General features: G+C 44.1%; 1 protein-coding gene across 1 annotated transcript; it reads right to left on the bottom strand.

Moving 5' to 3' along the window:
- Positions 1–999: 999 nt before the first annotated feature.
- LOC128718000 (uncharacterized) lies at positions 1,000–6,600 on the bottom strand. The gene has a single exon (XM_053811675.1). The coding sequence runs from the start codon at positions 6,598–6,600 to the stop codon at positions 1,000–1,002; it is 5,601 nt and encodes a 1,866-aa protein (XP_053667650.1).
- Positions 6,601–21,763: the final 15,163 nt, after the last annotated feature.

Consider the following 21,763-nt stretch of genomic DNA (forward strand, 5'->3'; position numbering starts at 1 on the left):
AGGTGTACCTTAGAATGGTCTTGCCTACGGTCGATTAGTGCCGACACGCGTTCGGCGAATGGACCCATGGGGACACCCGCGGTGAACAGGTGTAACACACACATACACCGGACAGGACGTTGATGGATGGGACAATGGTGCTTTGCTTTTTTGCGACCCCTTTTATGGTGCGCTGGTCGCCGTTCCTGTTCTTTCACAATATGCACAACCGGCCGGCGGTTGACCACACGACGGGGTTTAACTTCATCCTTTCATCGATCGTTCTGCTCGAGGATGGCAACCGCAACCGCATACCGTTTGCAGGCCACCGGGCTCCGACAGGTTTAGGTCGGTGATAACGGTTCGAGTGGGGGTTACGGGATTCGGTCCCTACAATACCGTGACTTCTTGCAGCAAACGGTTGCTAATCGTACGTATGTTACCGTATGTACTTTGTGTCTGTTGAGCGAAATGGCACAGCGAAACGATGGCGAAAGTCCAGCTCGATTACTATCGTTCCTTATCGGAGCAGAGAAACGGAACGCTTTGGGAAATTATTTCACTGAATAATCAGGACGAATCGGCAATGAACGGCACCCACAGTATATCACGAGTCGGACTGTTGCGGATGGTTTTAGCACCAAAGGGAAACAATAATGTAGATTTAAAGTGTTATATTATAAGAAAATCACAAAATTAGTGCACTTCCCGATGGTTTGCGGTCAAAGAGGTCGAAGGCGCGTCCTTCGGCCCTATTTATGCCTTTTTTTCTGCTTCGTCGCCATCGCAATCGTGGTTGTCATGATGGTGGGCACTGTCACACCATCCTCCTAATCTTAGAATCCTACAACAGCGCAACTGTTGTAGGGTAACACTGCTAACTCAATACGTAAACAACGCGTTGTGCTCGCATTCACAACATTCTCCCCACCAGTGTAACGCTCCGGTGCGTTACACTATCCTAACGTTTGTTTACTTCTGATTCGTACAATCTGTCAAAACCCGCGGCCTACTATTCGCTTATCCTGCTGTTCCCACGTCCAAAACCGCAATTTTTGTCGCTGGTCTTTCCAAAATACCATTGGCCGTTTGTACTCTCGCCCGCCTAACCTGATCATCCTTGGCGCGGGTCACCTCGAGTACGCGTCCCATAGGCCAGGTATTCCGAGGTAAGTTCCCATCCACAATCAACACTACGTCTCCCACCTTGATCGGTGGCACCGGGTGGAACCATTTTGTCCTGCGTGTGAGTGTTGGCAAATATTCCGCTATCCACCGCTTCCAAAAGATATCCGCGTTCACTTGCACAGCACCCCAAGACGTCCGTATGGCTGTCGGCGAATCGTCGAAGCAGACGGCCGGCTTACTCCCGTCGGGGCTTCCCAGTAGTAGGTGATTTGGCGTTATTGGGCAGTCGGATTCCTCGTCGAGTGGTACGTAGGTCAGCGGTCTAGAGTTGATCATCATCTCCACTTCAGCCAATGTTGATATCAAGATTTCATCCGTAGGGAGACGTGGTAGATCAAAACCGCTCAAGATTTTCTTCACTGACTGCACGAGACGTTCCCAGCTTCCGCCGAAATGGGGTGCCGCCGGCGGGTTGAACTTCCACTTCAGCTCCGGACCGCTGAATCTTAACTTCAGCGCGTTCTCGTCTACATCCTTCAAGGCGACCTTAAGCTCTTTCGCCGCACCAACAAAATTAGTGCCTCGGTCGCTGATTATTTCCCGAGGGGAACCTCTTCTTGCGATGAACCGCCGAATCGCTAAAATACACGAAGCAGTCGTTAGTGCGTGTGCTACCTCTAAATGCACTGCTCTCGTCGTGAGGCAGGTGAACAGTGCTCCCCAGCGCTTCTCCGAGTGCCGCCCCACTACCACAAAAATTGGTCCGAAGTAATCCAGCCCAGTGTATGTAAATGCTCGCTGGCTTACTGCTACTCTCTGTCGGGGAATATCGCCCATTAAGGGTGGATTTGGTGCAGCATTTCTTATCTTGCAGTGCTGGCAACCACGTCGAACCCGGTTGAACTCCACCAGCACCTTCGGAATGTAATACCGTGTTCGGAGTTGGCCTACCACCGTACTATGGCTCTGATGGCAATATCGCTCGTGGAAGTCCCTGATGATCAGATCCGTGACGGGATGTCGCCTAGGTAAGATGATAGGCTTCCCCAGTGAAGCACCCAGTGGTGTATAATTATTCAACCTCCCCCGCATTCTTAAAATACCTCTTTCGTCGATTTCAGGAGATAATTTATACAGCGAGCTATCTGGTCCGATCACTCTCTTCCAAGGATGTTTCTGCTTCGCGCCACTGCTCAGCCGTCTGATGTCAGCGGCAAATCCATCCAACTGTACCCATATGTACAATGACCGCTCCGCAGCAAACAGCTCCTCCTGCGTCAGCGGCCCTCCAACTTTCTCTTCTCGCCTAACTCGTCGTTGCAGGTTCCCAATGTACCGGTGAATGTAGCCCACCGTTCGCAGCAACTTCTTCCATCGCGAGAAGTGGGTGAAATCAACTATAATGTTGACTACAGCGTGGTGTGATACGCTCTTGCGTATTTCCTCCGATGTTTCACCAGGATCGTTGTTATTAATTGGCCACTTTTCCTCCGCCTCCCACAGGAACTCTGGCCCGCGAAACCATCTGCTGGATGAGGTCAGGTCGGGATCTCCTTGCCATTTCGTTCCGTCATCTGCTACGTTGATCTTAGTGGAAAGCCATCGCCATTCATTAGTGTTTGTTATTTCGAACAATTCACTCACCCGGAAAGCGACGAATGTGCTAAACCGCCTATGGTCCGACCTAATCCAGCTCACAACGTTCCGTGAATCCGTCCAGAACATCCTTCTGTCGATCTTCAATCGATGTGTCTTGGTGATATGGTCCGCAAAACGTGCTCCTATTACAGCTGCTTGAAGCTCCAGCCGTGGTATGGACAGAAGCTTCAGTGGAGCAACCCGCGTCTTAGATCCAATCAGGGCGCACTCCACAACACCATTCTCTTCGAAGCGTAGGTAAGCAACCGCGGCCATCCCACTCTGGCTCGCATCGGTGAAAACATGTAGTTGCACGTTTGATTTATTCGCTGACGTTAGGGTTCGATAACACCTCCCGATTGTCAGCTTCTCTAATTCCGGCAATAATCCAACCCATCTTAACCATTTCCTTGCAGCTTCACCTTCGATTATTTTGTCCCAGTGTATGCCGGATCTACATAAATCCTGCAGGAGAACCTTGAGGAACATGAGGAAATGGCCAATAAGCCCCAAGGGATCGTAGATCATCATAAGCGTACTTAGCACTTCGCGTCTTGATGGTAATCTACTACCTGCCAACAGCTTCTCGTCGATACGCGGATTTATACGAAAGGTAAATGTATCATCAGCCGTATTCCACCACATACCTAAGACTTTTTCGGTGTCTTGATTCGAGCTCATGTCGATGCATATATTGTTGTTGGCTCCCCACCGTAGCTTGTCCACAACTTCCTTCGCGTTAGACAACCAATTCCGGATCTCGAAACCGCCCTTCGAATGCACGAACCTCACGTTCTCCGCCAAAGCAACTGCCTCATCGACAGTTTCGACACTCGCCAACAGGTCGTCTACATAATGCTCGTACTTGATACATTCCGCTGCTCGGGGAAAGCGTTCAGCAAATCTATCCGCGTTGAGATTCTTTACGAAGTGAGCGGCCGCAGGCGAGCAAGCAGCGCCGAAAGTCATCACGGAAACGGCATATACGCTAGGTTCTCCATTCTGCTTGCTGCCATCGTCCCAGAAAATCATCTGGCTTCGTTGATCAACGGGATTCATGCGTACCTGGAAAAACATTTCTCGTATGTCTCCAGTTATGGCAATTCGATTCTCTCGAAATTTGTACAGCACCTGTACAAGCCGCACTAGTTGGTCCGGACCGGTAAGCAGGAATGTGTTTAAGCTCACCCCATGCACTTGTGCAGCGGCGTCAAACACCATACGCAACTTCCCGGGTTTATTAGGGTTGTAAACTGGGAAAATCGGCAAGTACCAGTCCCTATCCTTCCTCTCCATAATTTCTTCTTCCGGAACGCGCTGAATGTACCCTTTCTCTGCATACTCGTGCATCTTATTGTTGATCGCCCTCGCTAATTCCGGATTTTTGTCACATTTCCTTTTCAGGCACGCGTGACGTTTAAGAGCCATCTCGCGGCTGCATGGGAGGCGCACATCATCATACTTCCATAGTAAACATGTTTCGTAGCGGTCTTCTAACAGGCGCGTTCCGGTATTTAGCAACTTGGTCGCACGTTCTTCTTCCTTCGAAACAAGTTTACTTGAAACGCTTACTCCAATCGAATCCAAAGAGAAGTATTCCTTTAACGCCATGTTCAGCTTCTGATCGCTTTTCCCATTACAGGTACACAAATGGAAATTATGATACGCCGTAGTACTTACGGAGGCAGGTGTGTAGCACGGACCAGACACTGTCCACCCGAGTCTCGTCTTAGCGGCGATCGGCTCGTTGAAACTCCCTTCCACGCAACGCAGCGGCTTACCCAGATGAATATCATTGACGCCGATCAGGATACGTGGTGTTGCATTCGTGTAGGGAACAATCGGGAGTCCCTTCAGATGTGGATATAACTCCACCAGCTTCCCGATCGATAACGTCTGCGCCGGCAGCGAGAGATCACGCAAGGTGTGTGCCTTCCGAATGTCGAACACCACTGCTCCTTGGTGCACACCCGAAATCCGCAGCTGAACTTCCCTCGAATCGGATTCGTCGCGCTGTGTATCGTCCGTCCACTTCAAACACAAAGGGTTCAACGTGCCCTCGATTCCCAATTCGTCAATCAGCCTGCGATCCACAAATGTTGCCGAAGACCCTTCATCTAAAAATGCAAATGTTGTTATGGCAGTCTTCTCTCCGTGCACTACAACGGGAACATAGCGGAAAAGTGTGTTATTGTCATTACCAACGTGAGAGTTCAGTGAATGAGTAGTTTGTGTGTTCTTGCGTGATAGTGGTTTTTGTTCCGTGTAATGTAACAGTTTGTGATGCGTTTCCGAACAACCGTCGGTACCACATCGAGTCCTTACGAAGCAAGTGCCCCTATGTGTTCCCAAGCACGTGACACATAGTTTGCGCCCTTGAATGTGCGATCGCCTCTCCCGCACCGTCATTTCCATAAACCGTGCACAATCGGCCAGTGTGCGGCAGGAATCGTGACACAGCGCACAATATGTTTTCCGCGTAGTGTTGTGTACGTTAACGTGCGCGTGTGCTTTTCTTACCGGTAGTGGCCGTGATGTTTCGGGTCGCGTCGTTGGCTCGAAGGTTTTCGAAGCGGCGCTCGCAGCCACCGCAATCTCTGAAAACCACTTGTCGAACTCCCTGATGGTTTCCCGCGACAGTTTGAGCTTGTAACGAGCCCACTCTAACCTGCGCTCGGCGGGAAGCTTCGTTACCAGTTCTCTTAGTAACGTGACGTTGCAGTCGTAGTCCTGCAGCCCCGAAACCTCTATCGTAGCGCACATTTTCCGCACCATTTTTCCAAACGCGGCTAGCGTCTCCAATCGTTCGGTCCGAACGGGGGGTAGCCTCCTCACCTTTTCCACCAGATCGTCCACTATGAGATCTGGTCTACCGTACTCAGTGCACAAGATCTCCATCACTTTGGCCAGACCATCCGGTAGCAGCATGATGTGGTCGACCGACTCCAGTGCTGGCCCCCGTAGGGCCTTTTGTAGGCGGATCAGGTTCTCATCATCACTAAACCCACAGAGAACAGTGGATCGCTGATACGTCGCGTAGAACAGTCCCCACTGCCCTACGTCTCCGGAGAAAACTGGAAGATCCTTCGGGATTGACCTCCGCGCTTCCTCTTGACTTGGCGTCAGACGGGACACGCGAACCTGCATCCCGGGATTCGGCGCCATTGTCGAATTCGGCCCCGGATTTTTCTCCTGCTTGAAATGCCGTTCAAGCCTCCCTTCGCGGTGCATTTTAATGGAGTCTTCCACCGCATGCCTCCACTGCGCGTACTCTCGTTCTTGCGCCGCTGCTTGGTCCGCTGCCCATGTCGTGTCGTACTCCGGTGGACATCGGGTTGTTGCCGGGGTCAAAGGTTGATGACCTCGGGCGTCGTCCACCATCCCGCCATCGTACCGCAACGGTGCCGGAGCTCTGCGTGTTACCCACGCACCCGCGGTCGCAATTGGGGTCACCGGTGGATGACCCGAGCCGCCATTATTAATATCGTCGTCATGGTGACGACTCAACGGCGTCGTTCCGACGCGGCTCGTTTCCTGCAACCAGGCTGCCGTTTTAGCTACATACGTGCTTACCTGGCTGCTACGGTCCGAAATTTCCTCTTCGAGCTCGATTTCGCGCAGCTCGATCTCCAGCTCCTTTCGGGCGTTTTCTAGTTTGAGCTGCTTTTTCTGCAGCTCGATTCGCCTTCTCCTTACCTCCAGGTCCTGGGGTAGAATGGCGGGTGACACATCCCCGTCCTTCGGTGGTTCCTCCACGACGCTCACACGCCTTCCCGACGGGTTTGCCGATGTGGTCGCCTGCTGCTCCGGCAGCTCTACGACTTCCTGGCAGCTAGTGTCCAATGCTCTGTCCATCACAACTTAACTTTACTTCACTTCGCGAATTACACTACTCCCGATGGCGAGATTTACATGCGCGCGCGTACCGTTCGATCGCAATCTTTACACGTACTACGTTTTCGACGATTTAAATACGTTTTTTAATGTACCGAACAAGTGAAGTGATCTAATTTTGTGAAATGTTGCGGATGGTTTTAGCACCAAAGGGAAACAATAATGTAGATTTAAAGTGTTATATTATAAGAAAATCACAAAATTAGTGCACTTCCCGATGGTTTGCGGTCAAAGAGGTCGAAGGCGCGTCCTTCGGCCCTATTTATGCCTTTTTTTCTGCTTCGTCGCCATCGCAATCGTGGTTGTCATGATGGTGGGCACTGTCACACCATCCTCCTAATCTTAGAATCCTACAACAGCGCAACTGTTGTAGGGTAACACTGCTAACTCAATACGTAAACAACGCGTTGTGCTCGCATTCACAACACGGACGGTCACCGTATTTCCCTGGGGCATTCTGCCGAGGGCGCCGATGTTAGCGTAAAAGGCGACCAATTAAAGTAAACATCGGTGTCTCCCGATGCGTTCGTTCGTATGTTTATTTATGACCGTACTGATCGTACGTCCAGCGAGGCCAAGTCTCGTTAGTTCTCGAAAGCCAAAGACAGAACGGATCCCTCGGGCGCTAATTAGTGATAGAGGGACGACCAATGGGGTCAGTGACAGAGGCACGAAGGTGAAAGGGGTAGTAGATATATCTAACGAATGTTGCATTAATTTTTCGTTAAACACTTGTGATCGTATGCCAAACGGTACCGGATAAATTCCATGAAGCTTTTAAAATCAAAGCAATAGATTTTCTCAATATTCAATTAAATAGTACTTTTAACCGTGCACATTTTACGATTCGAGCCAGAATGACCTATCTTCTTTTTTAAAAACCCATCAATAAATGACATCAATAAGTTTGAAGATATTCCTGGATAAAAATACTCTTGCGACAGAATGTTAGAAAATGAAATTAAAGTCATTCTTAACACAAATAGTCTTTTAAAATTTCATTATCGTTCCACACATGAAGATAATACGATCACTCTTATTCCTCTGTATTATTAGTACAATAAAGCAAAATTGCAATATCAAAACCCATTTCGCCCGACAAAGCTTTGCACCAGCAGTCGCGTTAAATTGGCGAACGATTTATGATACATTTTTATTTCCAAAGCCAAATCAGTTGCAAACAAAAACCAAAATCTCAAGCAGCGGCACCATGTTCACTTTTTGTGAAGGACCACACTGCACGAACAACGTCATGTCGTAACGGCTGGGCGGGTGTGACTCTCGTACTGGGTCGTTATCGAACGATGGCTATGTCCACGTACATCGAGTTTCGGCGGCAAATGTGCCATTTTTTCTCGCCATCATGGTGTAAGGAAACAGCAGAACAGCAAGATGGTAGAGTGCGGTATCTTGAAAGAAAACACGACCATCATGGTCGTACAACAGGATCCATTTGTTGGGGGACTGTCGGGATCCCAGGCAACTGAAGCAACGGCGAAGCAAGCACTGGGCGAGTGAAAATAAAAAAAAAGTAACATTAAGCCACATGCAACGTGTTATTCGTGTCGGATAAACCATTATCGATGACATTCGATCGTAGAAGGGAGGGAAGAAAAAATCTTACCCATTCGTGGGTCGGGTGCCATGTGTACACAGGGTAGTGTACGGTACGTGGACGCCACGAACACAAAACTATCGAGTAACGCGGTGTCGGTTATTGGTTTGATTATTATCTGGATTTTCTCATTTAATGTTCCACTGCATACGATGTGTTTAATATAATGGACACATTATCGCCAGGTGGTGCCCTTTCGTCGGGTTGTCGAATGAAAAACTTGGCTTACGGTCGCAGGATTCTGGTTTACATGGTTAAATCGTTGCTTAAACGACGCGCATTCTGTGGTTTCTTGTGAGAAAATGTGTAGAAGCAAAAACATTAGAAAACATTTCCAGAAACGCAGTAAAATGCTATTATAAAAGATTGTAATCAGCAACAAACAAATGATTTGATCATGCGACAATTATTTTTATTTTACCCATTTTGCAGTTAAAAAAAAAACTCTTTTATTTTCAAGGCTGTGATTGAATATTCTCAAACATAAATTATAAATTTGTGATAATTTATTGATGTGTAGATGAGATTGCACGCATGTACAGCTATTACATTTAAACAAATTACAACTAATAAACAATGTTAACAATACGGCAAAGAGCCATCGTTCTTATACATGAAACATTAAACAATGTAACAATAAATATCAATATATTTTATGGAATACTATCTAAAAACATACGAAACATTTTCAGAATTAACCTTTCCTATGTAACACCCATCTGTCAACCACCCAGTGCTGAGGGGGCGCATGTCGATGTCGTAACAAACTCAATGATTAGTTTGTTGTATCTCACGGATAAAAGGAACACCAAAAAACCGGAGATCTTTCATCAAACATCGTTTTGTGTTACGGAATAGGAACGTCCAAACCAAATGGACCTTCTAGGTTATTTTTTGTTTTGCTTTACTGGACTTCAACTTACGACGTTAGAATTCTTGGTTGCGCACCAGAAAAAAAGCAATATCATGTTGCTCCTAGTTTTCTTTTCGAAACCATCATCAAAAAACAGGAAGCAAAATAATGTTGCAGCTAAAATGAAAGAAAATAAATGGCTAAGGAACAACATCGAGAGAACATTAACGTTAAACTTTTGTTTGGGATGTTATTGTTTTTCCATTGCTAGACCGTTTGCTTTTTTCTTCCTGCGATCCCCAATGCAAGTGTTGATCGGTGGCTAATATTGCACCAGCTCTCGACAACGGTTATTGAATATCCATCTTTTCGACTAGCGGTTTCCGTAAACGGTTTGCTGCTGAGTTCCGCAAAAGGCAACGGCACAACCTTAGTGGAGAAACTTTGCGCCGATATTGTTACTGGGAATGTTATTGCTTATTTTTGCAAACAGATGTGCGATGAAAGATCAAACTTGTAATACTTTAAGCGTAAATATGCAAATATTAAAAACCCATGATAACGAAGCAAGCAAATTTTGACAAACATACTATAAGTGGGCAAAATATCGTTGAAATAAAAAAGCATGAAAGATTCAAATTATGATACTTTTTGTCTTGGAAATAAAAATACAGTTTTTTGCAACGCGCTGCGGTTTGGCGAAAGTTGAACGCATTTCAAATTGCAATGCAAATAATGCCAAACCTAACCGGCCTGCATATATTTCGTAGCTGCATTGGTCGATTCAATCCGGCAAACCACCACAAACGGGGCGCAGTGGTTTTCCTACTGCGGTCTTTTCAATTTCCTTGCCCAGTTTGGGCAAGCTTGAATCTTCCTGTTTGGTAGTGGGTGGAAGAAGAAATAAAAGAATTCTTCCCTTCAACCCTATGCTGCCGATAATCATTCAGCCGACGAGTGATGATGAGCGGAAAGGCACTACTGGAGATTGCTAAATTGGTTCCGGTCGCCAAGGTTTTCCCGCAAGCATGGTTCCACTGGTCGAGTGTACAAGCTGGTCGCCAAGGTTTTCCCGCAAGCATGGTTCTACTGGTCGATTGTACAAGCTGGTACTGCCGGTATTTTCCGAGCTTCCGTTTTACTTGGTCTACCTTTACCGGGTGGATTGTCTTATGGTGAGTCGGGCAGAATGGACAGTGGTCCGTGGTTACGCAAATATCGGGCGGAAAGAGCTTGAAGGTTTTGAGCGGACCAGCCCGGATCCGGTCCGAACGCAAGGCGAAGTTTTTCAATTACTCCCCCAAACTCAGCCGGTGGTCTACTTTTCTTGTGTCCGCTTCAATGGGTGGGCGTTAATCTGGATGGATCTGAAGAAAGTGGCAACTAAGGCGGTGGTCTGTGCTGGTAGTAACTTTCTGTTTGAAGAAAGGGCTATACTGAGGGATTGATAAGTGACTTTGGAAATGGTGCGGTGTACGGATGTATAAGGAAAATTGATATTTACGGTGGAATTTATGGTGGAATTTAAAACGTGATATAAGTGCAATAGATACGAAATAGTTGAATAGATTTAGTCATTGATTAAATTCAATACCATTAGTCGATAAACTAAAATTACGATGTAGAAAGATTGACTCGTGAAGCTCTGCAAGCAACATTCATTGAACGGGAATTTGTCACAAATTTTGTCGAATTAGTCGCCGACTTCTCTCACAAACGTTTCACACCGGTAAAATGATGATCGGTTGATGATTACAACACCAATTTTGATAACACTGATTGCACTTTCCCGAGAGGGCGTTTTTGGTGCAGTTGGTGCTTTTGTTACCTCTTTACCTTCGGTTCGGAAAGCCCGGATCGTACCGGCCGGGTGACATTTTTCATAAGCACCCGTTACCATCATTTATCGGTCCACTTGCAAAATGGCACTGAAAACCCGACCCGGGAACACACGCCTGCAGAGGTAGAGCAGCAGCAAACCGGGTGCGCCGAGCGAGGTTTGAAATGCAGAACAAATAATGCCGAAAACATGTGACAGAAACCAGCGGGCATGATGTGGCAGAGATTGGACGGAAACCTTTCCACCATGCAACCCCCACACCCCCGTACTGTGTACTTGCGTTCATTTGTTGACCAAATTTGTTGACTATTGGGGCGCGAACGAAGGGGCGTACTGCCGGGAGAGGAAAAGTTAGTGTCAAAATCAGGTCAGCTCAGCTGGAAACTTGAGGCCGTTCATTTGAGTACCATCACCTACGAATGTTGGTGCTAGCCATCCCGTCCCCTCATTCCCAGGCACTTCCTACGCTTGGCAAAAACCAATGTTCGCGCATTTTAATTTGATTTCACTGTGACGGCTGATGCAAATTTTGAGTCTGTTTTCTTTTTGCATTTTTGCTTTGCTCTTGTATTCTATCTCACGGATACCGATTGTGGCCTCTTTCAGTTTGGTTACCCTTTAGCATGGTTTTTGGGTGCGGGGTGGGGTATGGATGCGAAGGACGCGGTGTGGAAAGTTTTTTAATTGAAACCCTGCCCCTCCCTGCCATAGCTTTTTTACGGAACTCTCTTCCTCCGGTTCAGATGTGTGTATGTGTGTTAGGATTGCTGTCACCCTGCTTTCGTTCTACGGCTGTCCGATACGATTTAGGGTTTTCGTTCGGATTTGTGTTGGTCCCGGCCAGTGGCGATGATGGCCGTTTGCTTGGTGATGGATTGTGCAAACGGTGACATCGCTGCTAGAAACAAAAAGCTTTTGGATGGGTGACCGGTGTTTGGACAACCGAGGGGATACCGATCGCAAAAACAAAATGGCGAAAACCGGTAGATGCACACCGATAACAAATAAACGAGCACCACAAATATAACACGCAAGCAACATCACATAAAGCACATCAGCGGTGAAGCATACGCAAAACAAAAAGAACAAAACATGACAAAAGGAACTAAACAAAACGTCACAAATAAACCTCACAAACCAAAGGAAACAAACACTCGTACAAACATGGCCGTGTTTTGATGAGCGATAGGAAGGGTGAGAGAAGGGGAAGGGGGGTTGTATAATGTCCCACGGGATATTGGGGCGAGGTGAAGTGAACATGTTGTTTCGGTTTTATCATGTTTTGCCTAGTCCAGAACCGGAGTTGATCTACTCCATCACTAGCTAAGCTTGATTGTGCTTTGACTTTTTACGGAGTACTGTGAGTACTGGAGGAGGTGTGATTTTTTGTTTGATATGGCCAGATAGTCCGCTTTATGTATACATATTATTCTCCGGGACGGATTACCCGATCAGTGGAACTTGTTTAAAATTTAGCAAGAAAAAAAATCTTTCTAACTAAACCAAAATATAAAAACTCGTGTGAGTACATCAGTAGTGAGTGATGCAATGTTGGAAATTGTTAATAACTTTAATGTCATCAGAAACACATACAGGGATTGGTAATCTTCATGCTTCTTCGGAAAATTACTGATTTTTATTAAACTACACTAAATAAATGGAATATATTTGTTACTTAATTTAGCAGTCACGTACGGAGGACTGACTATCCAACTGCGTGTAAATAAAGTCAAAGAACGGCAGAATTTCTTTTTTTACTGGCACAACAATCTCAAGAGGTCTGACATTATTGGCTTTTTGTGACTTTATTTACCAGTAGTGGGATAGTCAGTCCTGCGTACGAGTGATGGTGCCGGTGCCGCTACTAATACACCACCTGGCCACCCCCAAACAGGCCTAGCCCTCATCACATTGGAAAATGCAATTTTCAACGATGAAAAGGCATCTGCTCATCAATTAGCTTCATTTTACAAAAAAAAAAAAAAATAATAAAAGAGTGCCTAAAACATACATAGGGGCGGCCTGGTCTTGTACCGATAAAGAAGAAAACATACAGAAAGATTTTTTTTAGTTGCCTAAACGAGTAAATTTTCTGTCCAGTCCATTCCTGGAACTATTAAATTATATTGATAAAATTATTCGTTAGATAATGTTTCGTCCGATTTGATATAAAATTATTGTGATACCATCTGAAAAAGCCTTTCGCACCAGCCAACAAGCACATCAACGACCACAAATGAAATTATCGCCTTCGGATGAGAAACTTTCAACATATTTTATTTGTCACCAGTACACCGACTACTCTCGGATCGGTTAAAATGTTAATACGTTGAGAAAAAGGAACGCGAGCAGTACAATGAAGAAAAATGAGTGTGGCAGAAAGGTTGAAATAAAGTCTCACACAAAATCTAGCAAAAACCTAGCAATCGCGCGAATGACAACGAAACTGCCGAAAGGCCATTAAGTCAAGCATCAATCAGGATTAGGTCGCCCTGTCTGCGGTTGCTGGCGAGCTAAGCTTTCTGGATCGGATCCCACTTAGGACAACCCACTATGATTAGCCTTTGAACCCCAATCATTGACTCGCTGAAGTTCCGTTGTCCCCTCCTCCATTTGTTTTGCAAAGCTTGCCTTCACGTAAAACCAGGAAATGGATCGATGTAGTTATGGACGGTACAGCGTGTGTATCTACGCCACCCTCTTTTTTAACGAAAAATATACCTTAACTTCTGTCAACGGTATGGGAAGGAAAGTGCCCCCTTCGATAAGAATAAAATCCAATGAGAAAACCCTCGATAACGATGGATGGGAACGGATAAAGTTTCTTCCTTAATCCGAGCGCCTTGCACTGCGCGCCACTGTAGGCCGGGCACTAGGTGTCCACGGTGGAAACTCGAGAATAAACAGACACCATCAACTATTGAAAGCTGACATGAACAATGAGCGCGTAGGTTAAGACTTGGACTTTAGAAGACTTTGTAGGCAAGTCTTCCGTTGCCTGAAAATTTTCAACCAATAATCTTTATCGAGCTGTTTGAGTAAGGCGGCTGATCATCAAGCCTGCGGTAGGATTTACTCTCTACACGTCTTGCTAACTTTCACATCCATCGATCCTGATGGGATCATTTTTGTCGCATCAGTACCGGAATTACAGGATGATTTGCATTGGGTCTCGAATAAAGAACGCCTTAAATGGAAGTCATTTTGACCAGCGGTTCTTAAAAACTGTGCAATGTATAATTGTGATAGATATTAAGCAGATAAAATAGTGGTTACCTTCCAAGTCTATACCATAAGTCTAGATGCTGGATGAGGGGTGTTGGTAGTATGGTAGTCGTGGCTGTACCGGTTTGAACAGTGGCGGATCTAACGATGGGTGGAGCAAACGGCCGTCTAGGCCCTTACCCAACATGGGAAAAGCTGTTCAGTAGGGAAAAGTGTATGAATAGTGTCAGTTAAAGACCGGAAAAGCGACGCTTCAATCTTCACAGTATAAAAGAGTGAGACCTCGAAAAGTTCCACAAAGGAGCCTGGAGAAAAAAAATCAACGCAACCTCTCTCCCTTCCCTGTTTACACTTTTCTAATATGTACAGGAACCCCTTCCCCCCATGCCCATTGGGTTTGAAAACAAGTATTTTGATGGCAGGAGTTTAACTTCAACATACACAAATGCCGTTCTACCAATCAGGACATAAACGAAGCTGTAAAGTTTAAAACACTACTCTCGTATTTCACTGCTCTGTGCAATCCAAAAAATAATGCCCTTTAAAGATTGCAGGAGTTTTTTGATGCAAAACTAAACCAAACTAATCAGACTAAGCGAGCCGATAAAAGCACCAAACGTATGTCAATAGATACAATTTTACTGTTTAAAATTCTACGAATCGTTTGAAAATGTTTTCGGAACACATGCAAAATGTTCATTCAAACCAAAACAAATGTATTAGTGACGAACTCGCTATTTACCCTTTTTGTGACAAGGGTGAATTGGTAACGCAATTCACCGCAAATGTAGAAAAACGTGCAAAGTGTAACGAAGTAAAAATTCGAAGTTTTTAAAGCAATTTAGAGTTGTACACCAACATTGGCTGGGCTGTGGTGCATTTGGTTGTGGCGCCAGTTTTCACACGGCAAGACCGGGATAAAATCCCATCCGAACCGATCCCACGTACGCAGGACTGACTATCTAGTAACGGTAAAATGGCAGGCCTAGATCTCTTGAAGTTTTTGTACTGTTAAAGAAAAAGAAGCAGAAGAGTTCTACCTATATCTGTCATAAAAATCAAAATAATTCCTATAATCCTAATAGTCATTAGCCTAGTTTCCTATCATATGACATTTTGTCGCTTATAAGTGGATCTACCACGAAAAGAACAAGCTAAAAAATAGAAAAGGTATACATGAGCTCAGAGACTACGTTTAATATAAAATTATTATTTTTATATCTCTGCAAAATACAAAAAAATCATGCTTAAATTGCATCTCAGCATCATCAAGGATCCCATAGGAACCATATGAAACACTACTACACCTCTCGGTTGTGGCTCATACACAGTTGCGCAACGTGTGCAGAAGATGGACAGTGTGGAATTTTTGATGTGATAATTTAATCACGAAAGTATACGAACCATTTCTTTTTGAGTTGTTTTTGTGTCGCATGGCAAACCGCCATCGGGATAGAGTGTGGATGTTTGATAGAATTATCGCCTGTTTTTGACCACGAGCTGACGTTTCACTCGGCAGCGTGCTTGCATTTGGTTTTTGCCTGCTTGGTGCTACCCTCTGTCAATTGCCGTGATATGACATTTTATCTGCAGAATCAACAGCACCAAGCAGTACAGATAGGGATGCAGGGGAGACGATTTGGGGGGTGAGTGTGGTTTGCTAAAACGAGGCTCCACTTTGGTGGGATTATTAATTTTTAATTTCACAATCAATCTTCGAGCCATTTGTCCCGACCGGTCGAGGAAGGGTCTATGAGGGTGCATAGCGGGTGTCAGGGAGGTCGGAGTCAGGGGAGTACCGATGGCCCATTTCTTATGTGGGGGTAGGTGGGCCATTCTAAAAATCTGATTTCCCGCGAGCGTTTTCCCCAAAATGTGAAATGCTAGAAAAACTTTGTCTTTTGCCACTAGACCGAAGCTGTACCAGCAGTCTGCAATTCGCTGAGCGCTGGATGAGCTTCATGTCGCTCGTTTTTGTGTGCTTTATTATTTTCATTCCTACCAACTGCTTTGACTTTTCCAAATGATATGCTTATGGTTCGGTGGTAGCGACCAAAACGGGGCTTGGCGTGGGTGAGAGCTAATAACTTTTCATCTTCATTACCATACGCGCACAAACAGTCGTTGGAAGATCAAGTTTTTACATGGGCTTGCCCATCCCGGGGGCTACATTACTTTTCACCCTTGGCAAGTACTGTTTGATGATTCTGTGCGAATGGGTTTCATTTCATTTTTATTTGTCGTATCTAAAAGCTGTTCTTCGAAATCGACATGCAAAACGGATTGAAACGGTAAGCGCCGGACAGTTCTATGAAGCACAGACTTACTCACACTTGTGTTACGGGCGAAACATAAAAGTTGTGCCGATGCTTCGTAAAATACAATCGATAGGCAATGGAAAGGAACATTAGCTATTAGTTTTGGCGATTATTATTAGTAAACACTATGTGTTGTTCATAAACAGTGGTCAACGGTTTGCAGGGCGAAACGATGAGTCGGTCAGATTAGGGACATTCATCCGATCCGATCGATCTCGTGCGGATCAGATGAATCCAGGAAGTAGTAATGACCGCTATCGTGTGAAGAGGAAGGTTACAAAAATGCGTGCAAAAAGGCACCGGGTCCCTTTTTTCTAATTACGCAAAAGCAACAGTAATTTAATTAATGTTCGCTTAAAATATATATTAACAGAGATATTGAAAAAGCTGTTAGTTATTTTGTGTGTGTTGCAAATCTAACAACACCATATGTGTGATACATGTATATGACGAATAATATCAAACACTACTCAATTGTAAAAACAATTGTACACTATCACGACATAAACATTACTTTTATTTTCTAAATTCAACTAACATAATTTTGTGAAAATATAAATAAATATTATATATATAATGTCCCATATCATGACAGAATCATGTCCATAATTATATATTTAGTAAATTTTGACCTATGTCTCAAATGTTCAATCTTCATCCCCATTCATTTATGTTATATGTTCCACAGAAAATGGGAATCTAATAGATTTGTGGTTATGCTTTGAACCGAAATTGTGTTCAATCCGGCGAAAACCGGAATATGTAGCAGCCCCCGCTGTTTGTCACTTTTATTCAAGGATTTTTTGTGGATGTTCGAATGGCTTTCAAAATCCAAATACTTACTGAAAATAAACATGTCGTTGATGTTCAATCTTTTTCACGATAATTTAACTTGGCATGTAGTGCAAATATTTTGAAACACACTGTGGTGCACTGCCGTTTAGAAACATTAAGGGACGAATGGAACCAAATTTTTAATATGCAGCCTACATACGCAATAATATCCCCAGCGTCACTTGGTCAAACTTTCACGTTCACTTGTAATTGAAATGGGCAGAGAGGTCTGCTTGTCTGCATCGAGCAAGTTCGTGTGGACACTGCAGTAGTTTAGCCTGGGTAGAATGGTCCGATTTTAGTATTAGCACTAAGCCGAATCACCGAACTTCGGTACTTTTTTGGGTACAGCAGCATAAGCTTTACAGCAACTTCCAAACCAGTTTGATGCTAATCCCAACCATAAATAGAACTAGGGACTGCTTTAAACTTATGTTTCTCTCGCTCTCTTTCCTTTTGTGGATGTGTGACAATGAACAACAGATGAAATATGAGGAAAAAAACGTATGTTAGCGTACGAAAAATGTGTACGGAGTTTTCCCCCAACGTCATGGCACAATTGGTCGAGGAGGATACGATTACTGACGGTATCGAGCACTTGGGCAGCTCCTGCATGAAAAACCCCGGTGTAAAAAGTTCTATTCATTCACAAACACAGCCCCACTGCAAATACACACCAGCAGACACCGGATCGTTCGCACTACGGGATAAATAAAAACCAATCGTGTACCATTCCTCATCCGCATAGTTCAGACCATGAATAGTGGAACAAGTGTAGAAAGGTTTTTCCAAATCGATTTGTTTGTGAATGTTCCATGGATTTTTTTTGTAGGCGAATTTTTTTCTGATTTATTCACTGCACAGCATATGCCGTATGCAGCCAGGGGAGATTTTTGCATTTGAGTACTAGAGTTTGCTGCATCCCAATGTGTTTTTTTCTACACACACACACATCGAGCTATTAAAGATCAGCTGGATGAAAGTTCAACATGGGCAAAATTGCCCATTGAAAGTAAATCCTCTCGGGAGTATTCGTGTACGTTTAGCGGATTTGGTAAAGCCTTTTTTTGTCTTCCTTCCAATGCAATGGTACATTCTGAATGCAATTTAGCTTGCTGATGTGAGATGACAATACAGGGTGGTAACGTTGCTCGAAAGGCGATTGAACTTTTAAAAACTAGAGTACCAGCATTACATCGAGCGGTACGTTGGAAGAAATGATCTGGTATACAAAATGCCTCAATACGTTGTTTTACAAATTGCTATTAAATCAGGTAAGCTGTTTGAGAGATTTCATGTGCAAATATGTTGCTTATTGTCGTAGCTACTCATTAGAGAAGGCCGTGGCAGCGTGTATGTACCTCTCTTGCTCCGGGTCTCGAAATAGAACCAATAATATTTTATTCTGAAATATATAACTAAAGCAATACGACCAGGACACCTTTACTAAATCGAATTAAATTTAATCTACCTGTCTGTCGGTTTTTCGTTTTAATTATAGATTCTAAAAAGGCCTCTGCACAACACCACTGAACACTTACCTTAAACTTAACCGCGAAGTTGTGAACAGAATTTCTGGCTTTCGTACATTTTATAACGATAATTCCCGTAGCGAACAAATTACTTGATCTTTAATTACTAGAAGCAAACGCAGTGTTTTGATCCGTAACGCCTGTAAGTAAGCAATGATTATAGTTTAATAATGTTACTACTGACGTTATTGGCATTTCAAAAGAGTTCAGTAATTGTATAAAGCTTAATCTCAGATGGATTGTTGGCATTATTGTGCCTGCTTCGAAGAGTTTAACAATTGTTCAAACACGTGATGTTTGTCGATTATTATAAAAGTAAGCACGAAACACCAAACAAAAATATCTGCTCTCATGATGTTATTGGAAACTTATTTAAAGATTGTTTGAAAATTAGAATAACGGCCAGAAAATAAACAAACAAGTAAAACATTCGTATCAAATAATATTTTATACGCTACATCTGATATATGATAAAAAGATGGATATTATAAATCTTGCCTAAACACAAGAACCTTAGCAAAAGCATGGCAACCGGATGAATATAAAGTACCACATCTGCGCTTCGTTATGATCAAATATGAAATTCATAGCTTCTGACACGAAAAAAATAACAAATAAAGCACAAACGCAACACTGCAAGGTAATCTGGCCCATTGACCTTTTTTTTCCTAATGTTCTACGATGCAGTTGACAAAGCTGCATCCGATAGCGCACAGCACGTACGCACTATACCGTCACAGCGGAAGAAGTGTAAATTTGATGCAGTGCCACGGGCCATTGCAAATGCGCCAACAGCCACTAGCTAGATCCGAAGCATTCGTTGTGTTATTTATACTTTTTTGTTTTTGTTACTTTGCATCCGGTCACGGGTTTTGAGCAAATCAATTAAATAAATTAAATTTTAAATTAATTTTTTCTCCCTACCATCAGCACACACATTTGCATACAAATAGCGTGGAAGAGCCACAGCATGGGAAGGACACCTGCAGTTGTTGTTTTTTTTAAATAGTTCGAGCAATAGGACAAAGGTAGTCCATGTGTCGTCGTCGGTGCGCTTGATCGTTCCGTTTGTTATAAGTTGGATTTATTTTGTTCAGTTAACTGCGACTAACTGCAAAGCGTGCTGCACCTGTTTTGATTCGTTACAAATGCTGGTGCCAAGCGGGAGTACACGTTTTAAAATTTATTACGTACGTGTCACCCGACGCTCATCCGCGAGGTATTGAATGGTTGCGGGACGCAATTAATTTCGTTAGTAATTGTGTGTCATCACGCAAATTGGGAACAACCTAAGCGCGAAGGTGTACGGCGTGCCGAAGCGTGCTAATGCGATGATGATGAACAAATTTGCCCAAGCACCGATTTTCGAACACGTTCATGTAATGTGAATGTTAATTTTTGTCCAATAACAGTAAGCATACATCCAATATGTGTATGTTCGTAAAACCGTTAATTAGAATGTTTGGTTAATAAATGAAAGCTAAATATACTGTGTGAAATCACAAAAACCGGTTGATTGAATTTAATAACATTTCATTTTTTTCCAAACAACTTTTTCGTTTAAACAACGAATGTTCCCTTCTTTCAAAGAAATCCTTTTATTATGTCTTTATATGCTAAATTAATTCATAGTCCTATAATGAAGCTGTGATTGTATAACCTTTGTCACTATTTTTTTTTCCACGCCACACGTTGTTGCCTTTATATACCACTATTGTGTAGGCATGTGTCAACAATAGACGCTAAAGAGACAAAAATGGGAACCTAAGAGTAATAATTCCTTACTTAGAGGCAAAATTTGACATCAACGACTGTATTATCTTTCTGTCACTTCATTGATAAAAACGGTTTTTTAGTATCAGGAATTGACACATTACTGAAAGGTTAAAATAATTGGCCACTCAAAACTATCACTCGACATTCTCACTCAACGTCAAACACAATACTGCAAAATGACACACTCCAGCGCAACGACCACTTGCACTCGAGGTTTAGCAGTGCAGAACCAAAATTAATACCAGCATATTGGAATAACTTTCGCACCATGCAGCCGCCACCCACCATACACCATGATGACACATCCCACGCAAAGACGAATTAACATAGTAAAGGAATAAATTTTTCCGCGCCACCCTTTTTTCGTCGTCGGTCACGGTTTGACAAAAAGCAAGAGCTAAAACGCTCTTGTGGTCTTCAGATCCTTCCGCAGCAGGAATAATATTTATCGCTGATGGCTGAGTCGCTTGGTTCGTCCTACTTTGCCCTGGTCTGAAAAGTTAAATAAAACGGTAGGATCGTTAGAATCGAGATAGAACAAGCAATGTAACAAAGAAAATGGCCACGAACGACGGGTATCTTCTCGACACAACCCGACCCGAGAACCAGTCGCCATTTTGCTCCGAGCTGATCTCGAAGATCGTTCACAAACACGCCATATCTGGTACTTCATTTCAATATGGTGGCTGAAGAATGGGAATTTCGGGTAAAACGAATAATCAAGCCACTGGCGAAAATACTGCTGGTCGCCATCTTCGCTATGTAGCAGGCAAATGCAGCTGCAGCAGCACTTCAATCGAACCCAGCCCGATTATAACCACAAAGTGATTTGGGGAGCAGTGGCGAGGAGGTGTTGGGATGTGTGTGTCATTTGCTTAAAATTGTCGTTAGCCATTTTGGAGCACCCTTAAGAGGGTGGAAAATGGCGAGCGAACAATGCACAACTTGTTCCCAACAGTTACGCTCTTCCTTGCACACACGGACAGGCATGCCCTTCTGTTCCGCTGCTTGGTGTCCCCCGTTTTTAAGAGTGGTTATGTTCACTCTTGTTCCCACTTTGAACCGGAAGCAGGAGTAGGAAAGTACCCGCCAAGAGACGAACTTTTCCTCGTGTTGTGGTTTTGTCGCTGG

The sequence above is a fragment of the Anopheles marshallii genome, chromosome 2, assembly GCF_943734725.1.
Source record: "Anopheles marshallii chromosome 2, idAnoMarsDA_429_01, whole genome shotgun sequence".
Classification (NCBI taxonomy): Eukaryota; Metazoa; Arthropoda; class Insecta; order Diptera; family Culicidae; genus Anopheles; species Anopheles marshallii.